The following is an 18,616-nucleotide window of genomic DNA, read 5'->3' as shown; positions in this document are numbered from 1 at the left end:
GAATTAATCCCAAACACCAACAGGTGCAAATAGCATACCGGTTTCAGCCTATAGCCTTCATCAGTGCTAACTGAATGCACTCCCAAAGAACAAACGTTTCAATAAAAAATCAGTGATGTCACAACAATTCCATTGGTTGATTATAACTGCTCATTAACTCCAGGGGGAAATAAAGCCCCCAATTTAATTATCCACGTTACCAAAAATTCATAAAAATTATAATCAGCCTCCAGGTAGACCTATTGTGTCAGGCAGGGGTTCATTGACAAGAAACCCTTTCAGCATTTTTGACTAAATATTTGAAACCACGTTTGGTACATATACGGGCATGTATACATGATACTACCCAGTTCCTTAATATAATTGCTGATATGCAGATAGAAAAAGGTTGGTTGCTTTGTACACGAGGTTTATGCTTTGTATACCAAGATTCCCCACTGGGCAGGGTTACTAGCCTTGGATTTTTGGCTTACACACACCTCACTGTATGAACTGGAGTTTAATACTTTCTTATTATGCTTCACAGAGCATGTGCTAACCAAAAATGTTTTTTATTTTGACAATTCCTGTTATTTGCCACTTAAAGGGAACCACGATCGGAGCCTCTTTATGTGCTTCATTTTTGGATGGAATTTGTTCATTATTTGAATAAATATTGTATGTGAACAAGTTACTACACTGAATACTGCCCTTTGAGTGGAACTTTTGTGAAGTAGGTCACAATGATGCAGCCTACTGTGTGTAAGTAAAATGAATCTCCAGATTTTACATTGAGAAGTTTGTAGTTTGTGTGTATTATGGGCTGACTGCAGGCTTATCCAAGGCAGGGCATACCCTAATTTAGGAATTAGAGCATTTTTGGCTATGGCTGTTCTTGATGCTGGAGAGAGGAGGTGGGAGATTATATTCAGCAATATAGTTTTATCTGTGAAAGTAATTTACGCGACACACTTGCGTGTGTGGTAATGTTGGGAGGGAGTCAAAGTAAAAGATAAGTCCAAGGATTTTTGTTCTTTTACATTAGAGATGAGAATTCCTTTCAAATACTTTTAAGTATTAGTATGAGTAAAGGTCAGCATTTGTTAAAGGTAACAGGGAGAGTGTTAACAGAGATGGGGAAAATTTTGGAGACAATGGTATAAATAGAAACGCTTTGGGGAACGTATTTTTTTATCACTCAAAAAGAACATTTATCTAATGAAGTCGGAGTTACTGGGTTTGGAGAATATATATTAAAGATACATGTGTTACCTTGGATGACTGAGTGGGAAATGCAGATAATGAAAGCAGTTGTGTGTGTGTGTGTGTGTGTGTGTGTGTGTGTGTGTGTGTGTGTGTGTGTGTGTGTGTGTGTGTGTGTGTGTGTGTGTGTGTGTGTGTGTTTGTGTGTGTGTGTGTGTGTGTGTGTGTGTGTGTGTGTGTGTGTGTGTGTGTGTGTGTGTGTGTGTGTGAGTGTGTGTGTGTGTGCCAGTGTGAGTGTGTGTGTGTGCCAGTGTGAGTGTGTGTGTGTGCCAGTGTGAGTGTGTGTGTGCCAGTGTGTGTGTGTGTGTGTGTGTGTGTGTGTGTGTGTGTGTGCTAGTGTGTGTGTGTGTGTGTGTGTGTGTGTGTGTGTGTGTGTGTGTGTGTGTGTGTGTGTGTGTGTGTGTGTGTGAGTGTGTGAGTGTGTGTGTGCCAGTGTGAGTGTGTTTGTGTGTGTGTGTGTGTGTGTGTGTGTGTGCCAGTGTGAGTGTGTTTGTGTGTGTGCCAGTGTGTGTGTGTGTGTGTGTGTGTGTGTGTGCTAGTGTGTGTATGTATGTGTGTGTGTGTGTGTGTGTGTGTGTGTGTGTGTGTGTGTGTGTGTGCTTGTGTGTGTGTGCTAGTGTGAGTGTGTATGTGTGTGTGTGTGTGTGTGTGTGTGTGTGTGGGGAGCAAATTTAGTTAAGATGACATACTATACAGAAGACAGGGTGAAAGAAGATTAGAAAATATTCATCTACTATTTTACTTTCTCAGCAAGCTTTTTTTTTGGGGGGGGGGTTAAAAGAAGTTAAGAAATAAATTTGGCAATAGAAGCTCAGATACCCTCTTCCAGATGTCATATCAATGATGAGTACAGTTTTCCAAATCAATAAGCATAAACCAGCTTGTTGGCAAGTTCAACTGACATGGAGCAGCAACCTGTTTACCAGGAGGTCACATGTGTAAAACTCCTTTCAAATACTATTTTATAATGGAGAGGAAAGATGAAGACCATGGGCAGTCATGATGAAATGGCCTCTAAGATGCACCTTTACAGAGTAATAGGGGAGGCCAGTGCAAAGTAACCCACACAAATATTTGAGCACCAGTAGTACAAAATCCCTGATGTTCCCTTGGTGATTAGTTGGCACTAACTAGAAAATTACTTCTACTTCCCAACATAGCATCATCTAACAGCAGGCTTTCTTGCCTTATTTAGTGCCTGCAGCAAGTCCTCATAAAATAACTAACATGCTTCGAAAGGGCATTACAATCAATGCCCTCTCTAATACTATAAATATGTTCCCTCATTCTTTCACGTAGTGAGCGATTGGTCTTCCCTACGTAGAAAGAGTGACATACTGAACAGCAAGCAAGGTATACCACACATTAGATGATTGACAGTTAGCAATTACATTTACCACATGGTAGGGTGACCCCTATATTGGACGACCTATGGCCCACCTTCTGATCACCACATAACAGAGAGCAGTATGTGATATTTTCCATCAATATTGGTCCATTTTGCAAGTGGACCAAGAACTAAGGAGTATTGTTGGTCCTAGTCCCACATTTGTTTTTAGGAATAGATTTAATTTAAAAGGAATGTTATGTGGTGATCAGAAGGTGGGCCATAGGTCGTCCAATATAGGGGTCACCCTACCATGTGGTAAATGTAATTTCTGTATTTATCTTGATACCTCTGAGTCTTTTTTACATCCGGATCTCAAGAAGGAATTTGTTTTTAAGGTGAATCATACCATTTTACGTTTAGGGTGATTGATGTCATTTATCCCAGTATAAGGATGGGTGACATATGTAATTCCACAGAATTTAGGGAGAATAATTGGATAATTATTCTAAGAGCCCACAGAGGTGCTGGGTTGAATGAACGGGCATCTATTAAGCCCTACTTGAAGAAACGTAGACTGCCTAAGTAGCTCTGTTTTGGGACCAGAGCATCCTGTTAGTTTATGATCATTGGAAGGATCCCTGGCTTTTTGCCTTTGTGTTGGTTATATGTTTTTAAGAAGTGCTCTATGTTTAATTAGGTAAGCTGTGTCATTGGATGTTCTGAATATTTCAGTTTGCATATATTGCCTTTGTTTTGTGTCTGTTTTATAGGTCTGAAGAAGCATTTTTATGTGAAAGCGCTTACCTCTGGTTTTTAATAAAACATTTTTTACAGCTAATTCAGCTGCTGCTGCTGTGTTCGCTCTGTCAGTTTTTCGTGGATGTGGTTTGCTCATTATTTTATTTCTGATCGAGTGTTTACATTGTGGATTGGCATTCTTTTTGGTTTAAGTCAGAAAAAAAGACTGAAAACACAAGAAAACAGCAAATCTCGAAGATTACTATTTTCATTTAAACTTCTTTTTTTGCAGGGGAGTAAGGCACCCACAAACTTATTTATACCAACTCTGAGATTATCACACCTCAAAGAAAACAGAATGTTCTGAAAAATGTCTATCTTGGACATGGCATATCTAAGTCTGCTTTTCGGCCATTCAGTCTCCATGTTTTGGGACCCACTGTAGCGGGTCCCAACATTTCAAATGGTTACCGATTTTAAGGCCTTCGTCACAGCCAATATCTTCTTTAAGTTGATATGCTTTGGTCTGTCTGAAGGACTCCACAGGCCCTGCTTTTACCTCTACAGAAACTGCTTCCAAAGCAAAATCTGATATGGCTATTATGACAGATTAGTTTGGGGTTTGAGGAGAGAAGGGGAGACCTGGGCTGAACTTATTTGTTGTCTGTACCATGCACTTCCCTCTTTGTAAAGATCAGTCCTGGAATTTGATACCCCAGAGAATGCAAATGCTGGGACTATGTGATTTTTAGAGACCATTCATCTTTCTCATGTGCAACCTGGCAAAAGGAATCATAAGAATCATAGAAGCCATAAACCCTATTATCATGAGGAATTATCTTGCAGAAATCTGAGACTGACTGGAGAAGCTCAGGAAATATTCCAGATAAAAATTCACATTCTTTTGAGTATGTAGAAGGTATCTCAGAACCACAATCATGTGAGACAGAGTCAAGGTGGAATTTGAAATGTTTATGTGGAAGCCCAGAGTGGTCAAGAGACATACCCCAAATTAATGGCTCTTGACATTTGGATAAAGACCCATCAAACATAAGCAAGTTATCTAAATAAGGAAAATGTGAATGACATTTAGAAGGCAATAAGCTATGAATGGAGCTAGGCATTTCATGAATATTCTTAGAGCTGTAGAAAAAAACTAAAAGTAATGCAGAGAACTGATAATGTGACCCAGAAACAGATAACCTGTAACCTTCCTGGCTAGACTTAGCAAGTAACGCAGGGGAATAATGAGGGGTAAAAAGTTCTGTAAGGGCAAAATCTTTCACATTCAGATTTAGAAATGGAAGCTCTAGTACTTGTCTCCAAGAGGCCTCTTTCTTTGGTACTAGAAACATTCTGGAATAGAAACCATTGCCAGTTTGTCTTATGGGCAATTGTTCTATGATTCCTAAATGTGTAAAGGCTAAAGAACCTGAGGAAAATATTCTGTTTGGTTTGGAGAGTGTCGAGGTATTTCCTTGGAAAGTGGTTTTTGCATCTAGTGCCATATGTAACCTACCTGCACCACTTTTAGCACCCAAGAATCTGAAACAATCTTTTGCCAAAGGGAATGCTAAGGACTAATTTGAGGGACAGATTTGTAGAGATACTGACTGGAGGACAGGGAAGATGGTAGAGGGTAAAGAAAGTTGGCATAGTCATTTTGTACTACCGATCTATTTTTCTAAAAAGACCCCTCTTTTTTGTACTTTGTTTGCCAGGAAAAGACTGGTTTTATTTATTTGGCTGTTTTTTGAAGGGGGGCTATAAGATTTGTATCTGAGTATATGAAAGATCTCAGAAACTCTCTGAATCAATTTCCCTCCTTTATCACATTGTTTGAGAACCTAGATTTATTGCCAATAATGTATGCCTAGCAAAGGTAAGGGACTCATTCTTTTTAACAGTAATTATTTCTTCAGAGGAACAGTGTTTAATTTTTTTTGTTTTTTTCTTAACAGGAGTTCCAATACAAAAGGACTAATATTTGTTCAGTCTAATGGTCTTCTGCCCAGTTACCCTGAAAATGATCTCCTGGAGTGTCTCGCGGACAGTTCTCCCATGTGCATATTGGAAATCGAAATAGCCAAAGAGGATATGGATGAGCCCCCCCCCCAAATTCATGCTGGCCAAAAGGACTAGAAAAAAAGAAGCTGGAGAGGTAATTGAGTGGTCTGAGGAATAACCGGTGATCACTGCAGGGTCACTTACAGTTGGTTGGGGTGTCACTGAGTCCATAATAATGGCAAGTGCTCCTTGGTAAGTGATTTTTTCTTTCTAGCTACAGCGGCAGAAGAATGAGCTGGACCAGTGTAATTATCCATGCTGTAACCGGTGAAGACGCACTAAAAGCAGTAACTGCAGCCGAAGCAAGTCAGTCAGAAGCTGTCACTAAATGTTCACAAGTAGCAAACTTAGACTCCAACATTTTCACTATCCCTTTATCTTAAAAATATATAAGAAATACATAATTTCCATGTAAGTACTTTTCAAAGACTTGTAAATGCACTGACAGAAAACAATATGGTGGGAAAAGCATAAGCATTACATTGACACATACATTCCTGCCTTTTCTTTTGTAAACGTTTCTGTCCCGAAACAATTCAGTGGTTGCACAGTATATAATTTCTCACAAAAGTAATCCCAAATACATTAATCAACACCTCTAGCAAAAAATAGTGATGCTTGACAGGAAACTTCAGATATTGTGTCAGGTTTCTTAAAGTAGAAATGACACATTTAGTTAAAAAATAAAAATGTATAACGTTTTTCTTGAAAGGGCCATCATTTGTGTGTGGTGGCTTGCCCTAATGGGTCTTATCTGCCAGAAATGAAGGTCTTAGATGATGCTGCTCCTGTGAAGCCCCAGAGAAGCTTCTTCTCAAGACGGCAAGAAAGTAATGAAGAAATCTTCACTCCGACTGCTGATTTTCTTTCTTGGGATTAGCCAATCAACAGTTAAGAGTGAAGATGTGGGGGTGGGTGGTACAGCTCTTGAAGCTGGCCAGTTGTTGTTTCCTAGGCAGAAGACAACCCATATAAACTAAAGGCTACTGCAGCAATGAGAATGAGCATCTGGCATTTAAACTGATGAGGTGCATGCTGACAGATCTATACTCAAAATGACAAAGGAATGCACCTTTTCCTCCACTCCATCCCAGTTTCTAGATGGCTTAGCATGTATTTATTCATTTGTTGACTGGGCACTGAGGCATATTGACCAGTTTCAGGCACACCCGAGGTTAATGACCACAAAAATCTAAAGACAATACCTAGACAGTTACATAAAATAGTCTAAGGAACATATAAACATTATTGCAAGACTTCTGAAATTCAATGAAACTTAATTTTAAAATGTACAAGCACTAATAAATAAATATTACACAGACCTAATGCTGAATAAAATATTCTTCCATTACATTTTACACAAAAAGTTAAAATTAGCGGAGCCTGGCTAGTTCAAAGAGATTACAAGGACATAGGCTAACCTCTCTTGAGAGGACATCTGCTGTTAAAAAAATCTGATCCCAAGCAAGGGAAATTATAAATCAGTTACTGGTTTCAGTTACTAGACAGTAAAGACAGTTATAAAAAACCCAAACCAGCCCTAAAATAAGCCTCATCTACAGTGACACTACACTCCTAATGAGCACCCCAAGTCTTCTGTTCTTTAGCTAGTCCATCAGGACAGGACATTCCCTCACTTGTAATATATGCTTATTTTAACTTGTATTACTGGGGTTTACACTCTGGTGACTTCAGCCGCTGGTTACCCATCAAGATTGTACAGAGGTCAACCATGGAATGCTTAGATATTAAATCATCCAAAGGGTAGTACTTAGCACTGACCTTCACAGGGGTCAAAGAAGATGAAGACTAAAGATGATTCCATGCTTCCAGATAACATATACAAAGGTTGACTCTTTCAGGATGGAGTGTATGGCCCTATGGCTCTGAATTTTAAGAGGATTCCAGGGGAGATAAGGGGACAATGGCAAAAAACAGAAGACATCACAAGCTAAAGGGAGTTCCCAAGGGAAGGAATACATCTATAAAGAGTCTTATGGGTCTTGAAAGGCTCAAAATCATTCATTTCAAAAGCAAGGTTATCTCCAATGACAAACTCCCATGGAGGACACTGTCTTCCAGCAAGTCTGAACAAAAAAAATCACTGAAGGGCTCACACAAGACAAACTGGGGCCTGCTTGTGAGCAAGTATTACCCAGTGATGGCACAGAGGAAGTACCAGGCCTCCATCATGCCTTCCACTTGAATTCAAAAAGGTGAAATCCCATACTCATAAATCAAGCTCCAATACAAATTGATTAAGAGCGTGATTTCAGATATCTGGGCTAGGAATGCTGGCACAGGCTTACACATTGACAGAGCTTTTAGAAAAAAATAAGCAGTCATGCTTGACATGAGGGAAAGTCCTCACACATTAAAATCTTAGCCCCCCCCCCCCCAAAAAAAAAGAACTCTTGATCTATGACATGGTGACTCAGGAGAATGCTCCCTTAGAAAGACCAAATTATATACCAGCCAACTGGGGGGGGGGGGGATAGATGGTGCAGTTGGCTCAAGATAGAGTTGCCAGACTGAGATACATGGGCTCATTTCTCTCAGGCATCTTGACAACTTTTAAAAATGGCTTGGAATACAATAAAGTCTTCATTAGTTAAGCCAATCCCAATGGCATGCAATTATAAAGCCCTGCCTGTGACCCACACAAACTGGCCTGAATTAGCAACCTGTATGCTGGAGTCAATGGCTAGGGAAAACGTAGAATGATAATGCATACCCTACTCACTTCTTTCTGGGGAGGGGTATAAGGGCCACACATCCAGGGTGGAGACTGTGTAGAATCCCTGATGACTAGGGATAGCAGGAGGCGTTCTGCCTTCAGGAGGTTAGAGCTACTGATGGAATGTCTCTTGTGAATACTGGAGTATATACTGATTAAACAACAATACCATGGAAAGTACCGGTCATGCACAGTGGACCAATCAGAGCTATACAGATGAAAATCATGGCTCCCTAAGAAGGATAATGATACCAGGCGCCACACCTGTTGCTCATCCTTTGCCTCTAGAAGGGGCAAATGGGCTGTAGCAATCTTGCCTGTAGGGAAAATGAGTGGGCAGACTGAGCAGGAAGGAGGCTTAGTGACTTAAAATTGGACAAGAAAAGTAGTTGTGATGATTACCCTTGGGAAAACTAACAGGCTATACAAAGACAGACTAACATCCAAGGACAGCTAGACCCCAGCCAGTTCTCCAAATGAAGCACAGATGAAAAAACTCTAGCATACCTATCACACTTTGAGAAGGGCCTTCCCATCTCTCCCTGATGAGTCTCATTCCACCATCAACTGTATGATATGAATGAGTATAGACAATCACCAAAATCTAAGCACAAAACTTACAAATAAAAGAACTTTTACTAATGAGAACAATGGTCAATTTCCAAACTATACATATGTCAAAAAAGAAAAAGTGGTCGCTGGAGATGAGTGCTTGTATGTAGGCATCATGAGATGTCATGTCTTATATAATATGATGTCATGTCATATAATAAAACAGAGTGTTAAGTGCCAATTGGTTGTGAGGATGAAACTAGCCAATCTTAAAATCCAATAAGGAGGGTCCTCAATGGTTGATTCATGCATTGTAAGTTACTCTCAAGAAGATGTATACATTTGCTTTATTTTGAAGCAGAACAGAGCATTACTGGATTTTACTGAGTAAAGTAAACCGTTCTTCTATAATGCACCACCCCAATTTGCCACATTTACATAGAAACTAATATATCTTATTTATTATCCTTTCCCACCTTGTTTCACTAAACTGCTTACTTATCCCGATCACAAAATTGTGGCACAATTCAGCTAAACTTTCCCAACTTTACCACCAGTATCACAGAAAAAGCTTTTTTCAGCAACTGTTCCTGAAATAGGGAAGTGGGCTTTCCTTCCCTCATACTAAAAAAATAGTCCTGATACTCAGCCTTTTAGATCAGCAATCAGTGCATGCTTTACTGGTTAAAACAAGTGCCCCTATGGACAGTTTAACAATGGCATACTAGTGCAAACCTCAGGGTAAGCATGAGACAGTTCTTATTATGTATCTTCCATCATCAGTTTAACCAGATTGTTTAATGAAATCTTGGAAAGTGAGAGGATGCCTGAGGAATGGAGAAAAAGTGTTTTGGTACCGATTTTTAAGAATAAGGGTGATGTGCAGAGCTGTAGTAACTACAGAGGGATTCAACTGATCAGTCACAGCATGAAGTTATGGGAAAGAGTAGTGGAAAGTAGGTTAAGAAGGGATGTGATGATTAGTGAACAGCAGCATGGTTTCATGCTGGGAAAGAGCACTACATATGCGATGTTTGCTCTGAGAGTGTTGATGGAGAAGTACAGAGAATGTCAGAAGGAGTTGCATTGTGTTTTTGTAGACTTGGAGAAAGCATATGACAGGGTGTCTAGAGAGAAGTTGTGGTATTGTATGAGGAAGTCAGGAGTGTCAGAGAAGTATATAAGAGTGGTACAGGATATGTACGAGGGTAGTGTGACAGCGGTGAGGTCTGTGGTGGGAGTGACGGATGCGTTTAAGGTGGAGGTGGGGTTACATCAAGGATCAGCTCTGAGCCCTTTCTTATTTGCAATGGTGATGGACAGGTTGACAGACGAGATCAGACAGGAGTCCCATGGTCTATGATGTTTGCAGATGACATTGTGATCTGTAGTCAGAGTAGGGAACAGGTGGAGGAGACCCTGGAGAGATGGAGATATGCTCTAGAGAGAAGAGGAATGAAGGTCAGCAGGACTAAGACAGAATATATGTGTGTGAATGAGAGGGAGGATAGAGGAATGGTTAGGATGCAAGGAGTAGAGGTGGTGAAGGTGGATGAATTTAAATACTTGGGGTCAATAGTGCAGAGTAACAGTGAGTGTGGAAGAGAGGTGAAGAAGAGAGTACAGGCAGGATGGAGTGGGTGGAGAAGAGTGTCAGGAGTGATTTGTGACAGACGAGTACCTGTAAGAGTGAAAGGGAAGGTCTACAAGAGGGTAGTGAGACCAGCTATGTTATATGGGTTGGAGACAGTGGCATTGAAAAAAAGGCAGGAGGTTGAGCTGGATGTGGAAGAGTTAAAGATGTTAAGATTTGCACTGGGTGTGACGAGGGTGGACAGGATTAGGAATAAGTATAGTAGAGGGTCAGCCCAGGTTGGAAGGTTTGGAGACAAAGCCAGACAGGCAAGATTACATTGGTTTGGACATGTGCTGAGAAGGGATGCGGAGTATATTGGGAAAAAGATGATAAGGATGAAGCTACCAGGTAACAGGAAAAGAGGAAGGCCTAAGATAAGTTTTATGGATGTGGTGAGAGAGGACATGCAGGTGGTTGGTGTGACAGAGCAAGATGCAGAGGACAGGAAGAAATGGAAACAGGTTATCCGCTGTGGCGACCCATAACGGGAGCAGCTGAAAGAAGATGATGATGAATATGCTGAATTATTACTACACAATACTGTATAATTATCACCCTTCAGACTTATTACATTACACTCATCTCATTCTGTCCAGGTCATACCATTAATAAAATACATTTGTGTGCGAGAATGCTGTCTAAACACATACTGCTATTTTTTTCCTTCTTACATTAAAGGACTAATTAGCTACAGCAGCTTTTAAAACAATGAATTAAAAGCATGTAGGAACTTTCAATTTATCAGACCATCCAAAAAGGAAAAGAGGAAATGATGAAAGGGAAACACGGGGAAGTGATAAAAGGTTGTCTTGCTTTTGGTACATTAAGCAGACTGATTTTAAATGTCTATAAGGTGCCCTTTGGCAAAAAATGATGATAAAAATACTTTCAAAAAGGAGAATGCTTATGACTGAATCACTGAAACTTTTCTTACTGGATGAGTTAGGAAGAAATAACTGAAAACTTAAACATGTAAAAGGCTTACTGAACTCTTTTACAGCTCATGGGGTTTGAACTCTGTCATTCAGATATCTAATTACACGGTATGATCTGTTTAATTTCAAAGCCACAGTATGTTACAATACAATAATAACTTACAGGGAAGAAGATTACTGCTTCTTTGATAAGGATATGTCGATTACTAGAATAATAAGTATTCCAAAAAAAAAGGAAATGTCAGACCTTTGATGTGCAAAGTTTGATCCGGCACAGTTTGCCAATTAGTGCGCCTGTCACAATCAGTGCTGAATCCTCTATGTCTGAATCAGCGATTCCTCCCTGTAGTTTCCTCTGCGGGCAAAAGGAGAAGTACATGTGAAAGACATATTACTCTACGCTTCTACCGACCAGAACCTTGAAACGTAATCAGATTTACATTAATATAACTTGCATTTCAGTTAGTAGCCAGATTGGCTCTCGAATTTAAAAGATATTCTAACAGACAGTAAGCTGTTTTGTGACAGAAGAAATTAAAGTTTAATGCACTGCCATAAAAGATTTTTAAAAAGTACATTACATTTCAATAACGTAACTGTAGTTTTACCTTTAATTCAAATGTTGATGGCAGAGAATTTGACTTTTAACCTCTGAAGTGATAAAACAATGTACTGTCAATTTATTATTTATTCTTAACCCCAACCACATAAGCAACATATGAAACTGTCAATAAAAAAAGAAGGAAACAGACAAACACTTTTATAAAATGACAAATATTCTGTATTGGAACTGAAGGGCAGCACAGTGTAACTACAAATGCAGTCAAGAAGGACTGCACAGCTAAACAGTTACCTATCCAGTATATCTCATCCACATTTTCTGAGCCTCCAAGCTTCACTGCAACCTATATTACACAAACTGATTTATGTTCAAGTGCTCGGATCATGTCAGTGTTGCAAACATAACAGCTCAAACTTGAATTTGCTTAAAACTCTGTTCCCTGATACACATATAAGACAGATCATAGTGTTCCCATGTTAATGCTCAGTGTGTGGTCAGAACTTGCAGCCTCCCAGAGAAAATGTGAGAAGTTTTACACTGTCTGTTACTGATGACTCTCTCCGAGATGCAGACATCTGAATTAGACTAATAAACAGGGGAATGGGGATAGCATCCTCCCACATGGGGATGCACATGGATAGGGGGCTTACAATATTGCAAACATTTATTTTTTATGTGCTCGTACATGTGTTTAGAGTAAGTATGTACTCTAGCTTGTAATGTACAAGCTGTTGCCATTTGTGTGACATGAGCTTGGATAGACTGAGAAGATGGAGAGTAAGAACATATAACGCAAAATGATGATGTGATACGGAAGAACAACTGCTTCAGGGCTGGCCATTCGACAGCAAGGACAATGTCTGCTGATGTGACACCTTGACACCATGTGTAAAATGGGAAGGAGGGGGCTTATACCAATGCGAAGATACATGCAAATACTTATTCTATATTAATACTTATATTAATCCTAGTACTGTAATATAATATCTCTCTGAGCCTAGAGGACCAGTGACAATGTTTTGAGGAAGTGATAACAACTGCACATTTAATATGGGGCACTTCTTCTACCTAAGGTATCCAATCACTTACTACTGCCTATGGGACCTGGTCATTTAAAGGGCTCTCTTATCAACTTTCTTATTCATAAATTTTAACTACCCCACCATTAACTGGGAAAACTACTCATGTACCAACTCCTTCGCTCAACGCTTTCTGGAATTCATAAACTCTAATGCCCTGGATCAACTTATCCACACCCCCACCAGGGGCAACAATACCCTAGATCTAGTCATTACCAGCATGAATGACCGGTGTCAACACCTCATTGGTCCGATCCGACCATAAGCTAATTACCCTAGATATCCACATCCTGCCCCCATCCCCCATTAAGGAAACCATGGAAAAAAATGTCTCCAAAGCCAACTTCATGCTTCTTAAGACAGAAGTGGTGAACTTCATGACACCCATGCAGATGGACAATACAGTTACGACTACTGAATCCTACACAATTGCACTTTATAAGCACTTACATGAGTGCATGGATCGTGCTATCTCAAACAGAACCAAGACGCTATCCTCCAAAAAAAGGAAGCCAATCTGGTGGTCCCCTGCCATAAACAAACTGTACAACAGAAGGAAGAAACTGTTGCAAAAGAGAGCAAAATCCCACGAGTGGAGGAGCTCCCTGGTCAGCCTCAGTAAGAAGCTGCGATCCCTGATAAAATCCTCCAAAGCTAGTTACGAAAGTAAAATCGCCACTGATTCTAAAGACAACCACAAAGCATTGTATAGCTATGTCAAGAATCTCAATGGCAACACTCAGATCTGCTCCGAGTTACAGCACAATGGCACTAAATATACAGACCCAACTTGATATTGCCAACATCCTGGCAGACAGGTTCAGTGCTAACTTTACCCCCCTCTCAACCCCTAAAGAGCCCATCTCTATACTGGAAGACTGCAAAGTTCCTGTAATTATGGGAACATCCCAGGCTGTGTTCTACATGAACTACAGAATGAACTGGCACCCCACCTAAGTACCATGTTCAATCATAGCCTCACCTCAGGCTTTGTGCCTGCTGAATGGCGCACAGCACGGTTATCCCACTCCACAAGGGGGGAGCCACCACGGATCCCGGGAACTACCGCCCCATTAGCCTAACAAGCCTGGTCTGCAAGGCCATGGAACGTATCATCATGGAACTTATAAACAAAGACATTGGCAATCTCCAAACTCTGGACCCCACCCAGTTCGGGTTTGTAAAAGGCAGATCATGTCTCCTAAACCTGATGGACTTCTTTGAAGCAGTCACCAAAGCCGTAGACAAGGGTAAGGTGGTTCACACAGCCTATCTAGATCTTGCCAAGGCTTTCAACACCATCCCCCACTCTGGAATTATAGATAAACTCACTAAATTAGGTATAAATCCCTATTTCACAAGATGGGTTGCCAACTGGCTCACTAACAGAACCCACACTGTGAAAGTAGCAGACTCCAAATCCGACTTCAGACCAGTGACAAGTGGAGTACCACAGGGTTCAGTCCTGGGTCATCTCCTGTTTGGTATCTACTTCTCTGAAGTATAGGTTAACACAGAAGGTCTTTGGCTAACGAAGTTCGTAGATGACTGCAAACTAGGAGCCATAATCGAAATTCCTAACGATGTGGACTTCCTACAAAAGGGCCTCACTGAGACAGATGCCTGGTGTCAAAGCCATGGCCTCAAGCTCAATGCCAAAAAGTGCACTGTCATCCCCTTTGGTAAAAACTCTGTATCCATGAACTACAACATAGGCGGTAGTATACTTAACACTGAAAGTGTGATAAGAACCTTGGGACACAGGTGGACAGTAGTCTTTCCTTTGATAATCACATTGCCACAGTAGTCAGGAAATCCTTCTACATGACACATCTCATCACAAAAGGTTTCTCATCCAGAAAAAAGAGGTCATTGTTCCCGTCTACTCATCAATCATTAGACCCATTATAGAGTACAACGCCCCTTTTGGTATGAACCTCACAAGATATCTACAACAACTGGAAAGGCCGCAGAAATACCTCACAAAGAGGATTACCAGCCTCAAACAGATGCCCTATGCAGACAGTCTCAAAAAACTCCAGCTTTACTCCGTCGCATATCGCCTACTCAGAGGTGATCTCTGCCTAACGTACAAAGCTATGTCAAACCCAGAGCTGTTGGACATGCTCCACTTACCTCCGAGCTACACGCTCTAGGGACCTAAACCTTGTCACCACAATAAACAGAACATGCCGGAGGGATAGATTCCTGTCCCAGAGACTTCCCATACTCTGGAATAAACTACCTATCTATATCAAACAAAGCTCCTCATTAGCACTCTTCAAGAAAAATCTTCATGATTGGATGGGAAATAGGAAATTCACCCCTGGGATCACATGTGTGGCTCTGCTCGACAGTGGCACAGGAAAATAATTTTTCTGGGTGGCAAAAGCCAGGGTACCTTTTTGGCTGGGCTTGTATAGCCCCCAGGGCTGATAGCCTAGTACCTACCTATGAACCTATAAATGGTTCATTGCTTCTGCTCTGTGGATCAGAAAACAGATAACCAAAATTTAAAATAATGGTACAAAATTAACCCAACAATAAACTGGTAGAAAATAAGCATGTAAATAAATAAATGGTCATGCAATCAAATACATTACGAGTTGATATTATCTAGGAATTATGGAAAGATAATTAGCAAAAATGTGTGGTTAGATCACAATATCCACACTACTCCTTCTGCTGTCTGGCTGTATATTAATTTATTTAGACTGTGTGTGTGTGTGTGTGTGTGTGTGTGTGTGTGTGTGTGTGTGTGTGTGTGTGTGTGTGTGTGGTGTTATCTCAGAGTATTCACCTTAATCTTTGGTATATCAAATCCAGCATTGCAATACACAGATAATATGGTTATGAGAGCATAGCCTCTAAAGTAGGATATTTTAAAAGCATAACAGCAAGTTTTATAATGAACTGTTAAAACATTTAGCTCAAAGTTTATTTTTGGCAAGTGTCGGATTGATGCTTCAGTACACAGCCCCCTGCCCACCTTAGTAATGTCTGCTAACCCTAACCTTCACATAACACTAGCAAGATTCAGACAAATTTGAGCTGAATGTGATAAGGTTTTGGGTAGTGCATCTGAAAATGAAATGTTTCCTTTTTCAATGTACTGTGTTGTCGATGTCTCATATTAGTCTCTCGACCAAATAACATGACAACAAATCATTATATAATCACACACATGCGCGCATGCACATAAACACATGCACACACACACACACACACACACACACACACACACACACACACACACACACACACACACACACACACACACACACACACACACACACACACCAGCATTTCTCAATAGGGGGAATGTATTGGTGACACACAGTATACTGCAAAATGGTAGCACACCAGCATATTCCATACAGCTGTGTCTTGCCACAACGAACTGTCACCTGGTCATGCTTGTGTGTCGCCTAACGTGGATAGTGTCTTTTTCACCCATGGGTCTCACCCAGTGGCTCCCTGTTCTGCAGCTCATGACTCATTTGTTCCTTCCATACTGGGACGTTGGTGCAAAGGATTAAGGCTATGAGCTATTAATAAGCGATTTCTCAGTGGTACATGGTTTGATTACCTCAGCCTTTATTTGTCCTCTGTGTGACCTTGAACAAGTTAACTAGACAATACTTTGGGACAACTGGGAATTTGGCATAAACTTCTTAATGGTCTCCTGGATTGCATGCCTAGTACCTGCTTATGAATCTGTAACCTATAATTGAGCCATATGGCATAGTTTTTCCCATTTGGGGAGCCTCATCAGCCCATTCATTAAACCCTTAAGGTAAGACTCAAGCATTATAGAGAAGGCAAGATGCCTGTACAGTTACAGTCTCATCTTGGTTCTAACCTCTCACCAGCAGGCAGTTTGCAGATTCCGCAATGGCTGCCTGGTCAGAGTGTCATATGCATGTTACTGGACATGCTTATTCCCTGAATCAGAGGTACTCTGACTGCTGCTACAGCACAAACCTTCCTTGTCTCTTAATAGAATAATTACTCACCCATCAGCAGGTGCTGCTAATGTAGCAGGCCTGGCCAACTCCCAGCATGTAGGATGGACGAGCCGAGGTTGGCTGCTCCCACCAGTCCCCTAAGGCACTCGCCTTGCTAACCAAACATGTGTCACTTTGGCAGTAATCAGGACTCCATCCTTTTACATCACAGGGCCAGATGATAGTGTGGTGTTTTATTGCCTTGTCTTGCTTGCTGGACAGAAAAAGTAGCATTATACTTCGGTCAGTATGTACTGCTTAGGTATTGGTATAATGCTTAAGATGTTTCTTTCTCAGGCACAAGGTACAAGGTTTCATTCTTAACGTGGCTCAGTTATCCAGAGCTACTAATTGTTTGGCACTGCTGCCAGAGATTCTGAGAGACTTTTCTTGCATCTGTAGCCCTCCTTGGCTAGAAAAATGAAATTAAGTATTATTTTGCACTTGTATTGCTTGTTCTCATTTTATTCTCAACTATTTTGTGCTATTTACTGTTTTTCCTGCACTTGCTTAGAGTATTTTTCCACTGCTATAAGGGCTGCTGTTTTACATTTGAGTACTCTACATACACTGTATCTACTGTTATCGGTACTTTAATGCATCTATTTTTGTGGTTCCCTATCACTTGGGCTCCAAACCAGTTATTTTACATTAAGAGGGTCAAAGTCTGCATTTCACCTATATGAGCTAGTAATTCCTGGTGGAAAGCTTATTGTGTGCTTACCTGATTGGCCTATGGGTACACCTAGTTTAAAATGTGCTTTTACTTTTGTATATAAGCTTCACTTTTGTGAGAGACTTGGCTTAGTTATCCAGAGATGCTCATCATTTGGCAAAGATGCCAGAGAGTTTGAGAAATTTTGCTTGAATCTGAAGCCATCCATGGCACGAAAATTTAAATTAAGTATTATTTTCAACTTGTATTGCTTGTTTCATTGCATCCTCAAAGACTTCTGTGCTATTTATTTTTTCCAGCACTTGCTTAGAGTTTTAAGTTGCATTTTTCACTGTTGTAAGAGATGCTGTTCTGCGATTGTAGTACTCTAATTACACTGTACTTACTGTTTTCACTGCTTTTTAGGCATCTATTTTTGTGGTTCCCTAACACTTAGGCTCCATACCAGTCATTTTAGGTCAAAGTCTGCACTCATGTAGCGGGAGAGGTCTGATTTCACCTATCTGAGCTGGGAATTGCTGCTGGAAAGCTTATTGTGTGCTTATCTGATTGACCAGTGGGCATATCTAGTTTAAAACTTTTCTTCTGCTTCTGCATAAGTCTTGTGTTTGTGAGAATCTTGGTTCAGTTATTCAGAGCTGCTTATTAAGAGTTTGCTTGCATGTGAAGCCATACTTGGCAAGACAAACAAAATTAAGTATTATTGTGAACTTGCATTGTTTGTCTCATTTCATTCTCAAATAACTCTGTGCTATTTATTGTTTTTCCTGCACTTGCTTCGAGTTTTAAGTTGCACTTTTCTACTGCACCAAGGGCTGCTATTCTGCAGTGGAAGTACTCTAAATACACTATCTTTTAGCATCTATTTTTTGTGGTTCCCTAACAACTGAGCTCCAAACCAGTAATTTTACATTAAGAAAGTTGAAGTCTGCACTCTTCTGGCAGGAGAGGGACAATTTCACCTCTCTGAGTTGGGAATTGCTGGTGGAATGGTTATTGTATGCTTATCTGATTGGCCTGTGGGCGTACTAGCTTACAACTTGTTTCTTCTGCTT

General features: G+C 40.5%; 1 protein-coding gene across 2 annotated transcripts in view; it reads right to left on the bottom strand.

Moving 5' to 3' along the window:
• Window positions 1-18,616, bottom strand: part of LOC122789471 (microsomal triglyceride transfer protein large subunit-like) — a 1,260,333-nt gene that overhangs the window by 496,280 nt on the left and 745,437 nt on the right. For both annotated transcript variants that reach the window (XM_044056964.1, XM_044056965.1), the window contains exon 10: window positions 11,485-11,592. In XM_044056964.1, coding sequence (XP_043912899.1) covers window positions 11,485-11,592 — 108 coding nt within the window. The remainder of the gene's footprint in view (window positions 1-11,484; window positions 11,593-18,616) is intronic.

This window comes from Protopterus annectens, chromosome 14.part0, assembly GCF_019279795.1.
Source record: "Protopterus annectens isolate FY-2018-M chromosome 14.part0, PAN1.0, whole genome shotgun sequence".
Taxonomy (NCBI): Eukaryota; Metazoa; Chordata; order Ceratodontiformes; family Protopteridae; genus Protopterus; species Protopterus annectens.
The sequence above is the reverse complement of the archived record's forward strand: the minus strand, read 5'-3'. Positions and strand labels throughout refer to the sequence as shown.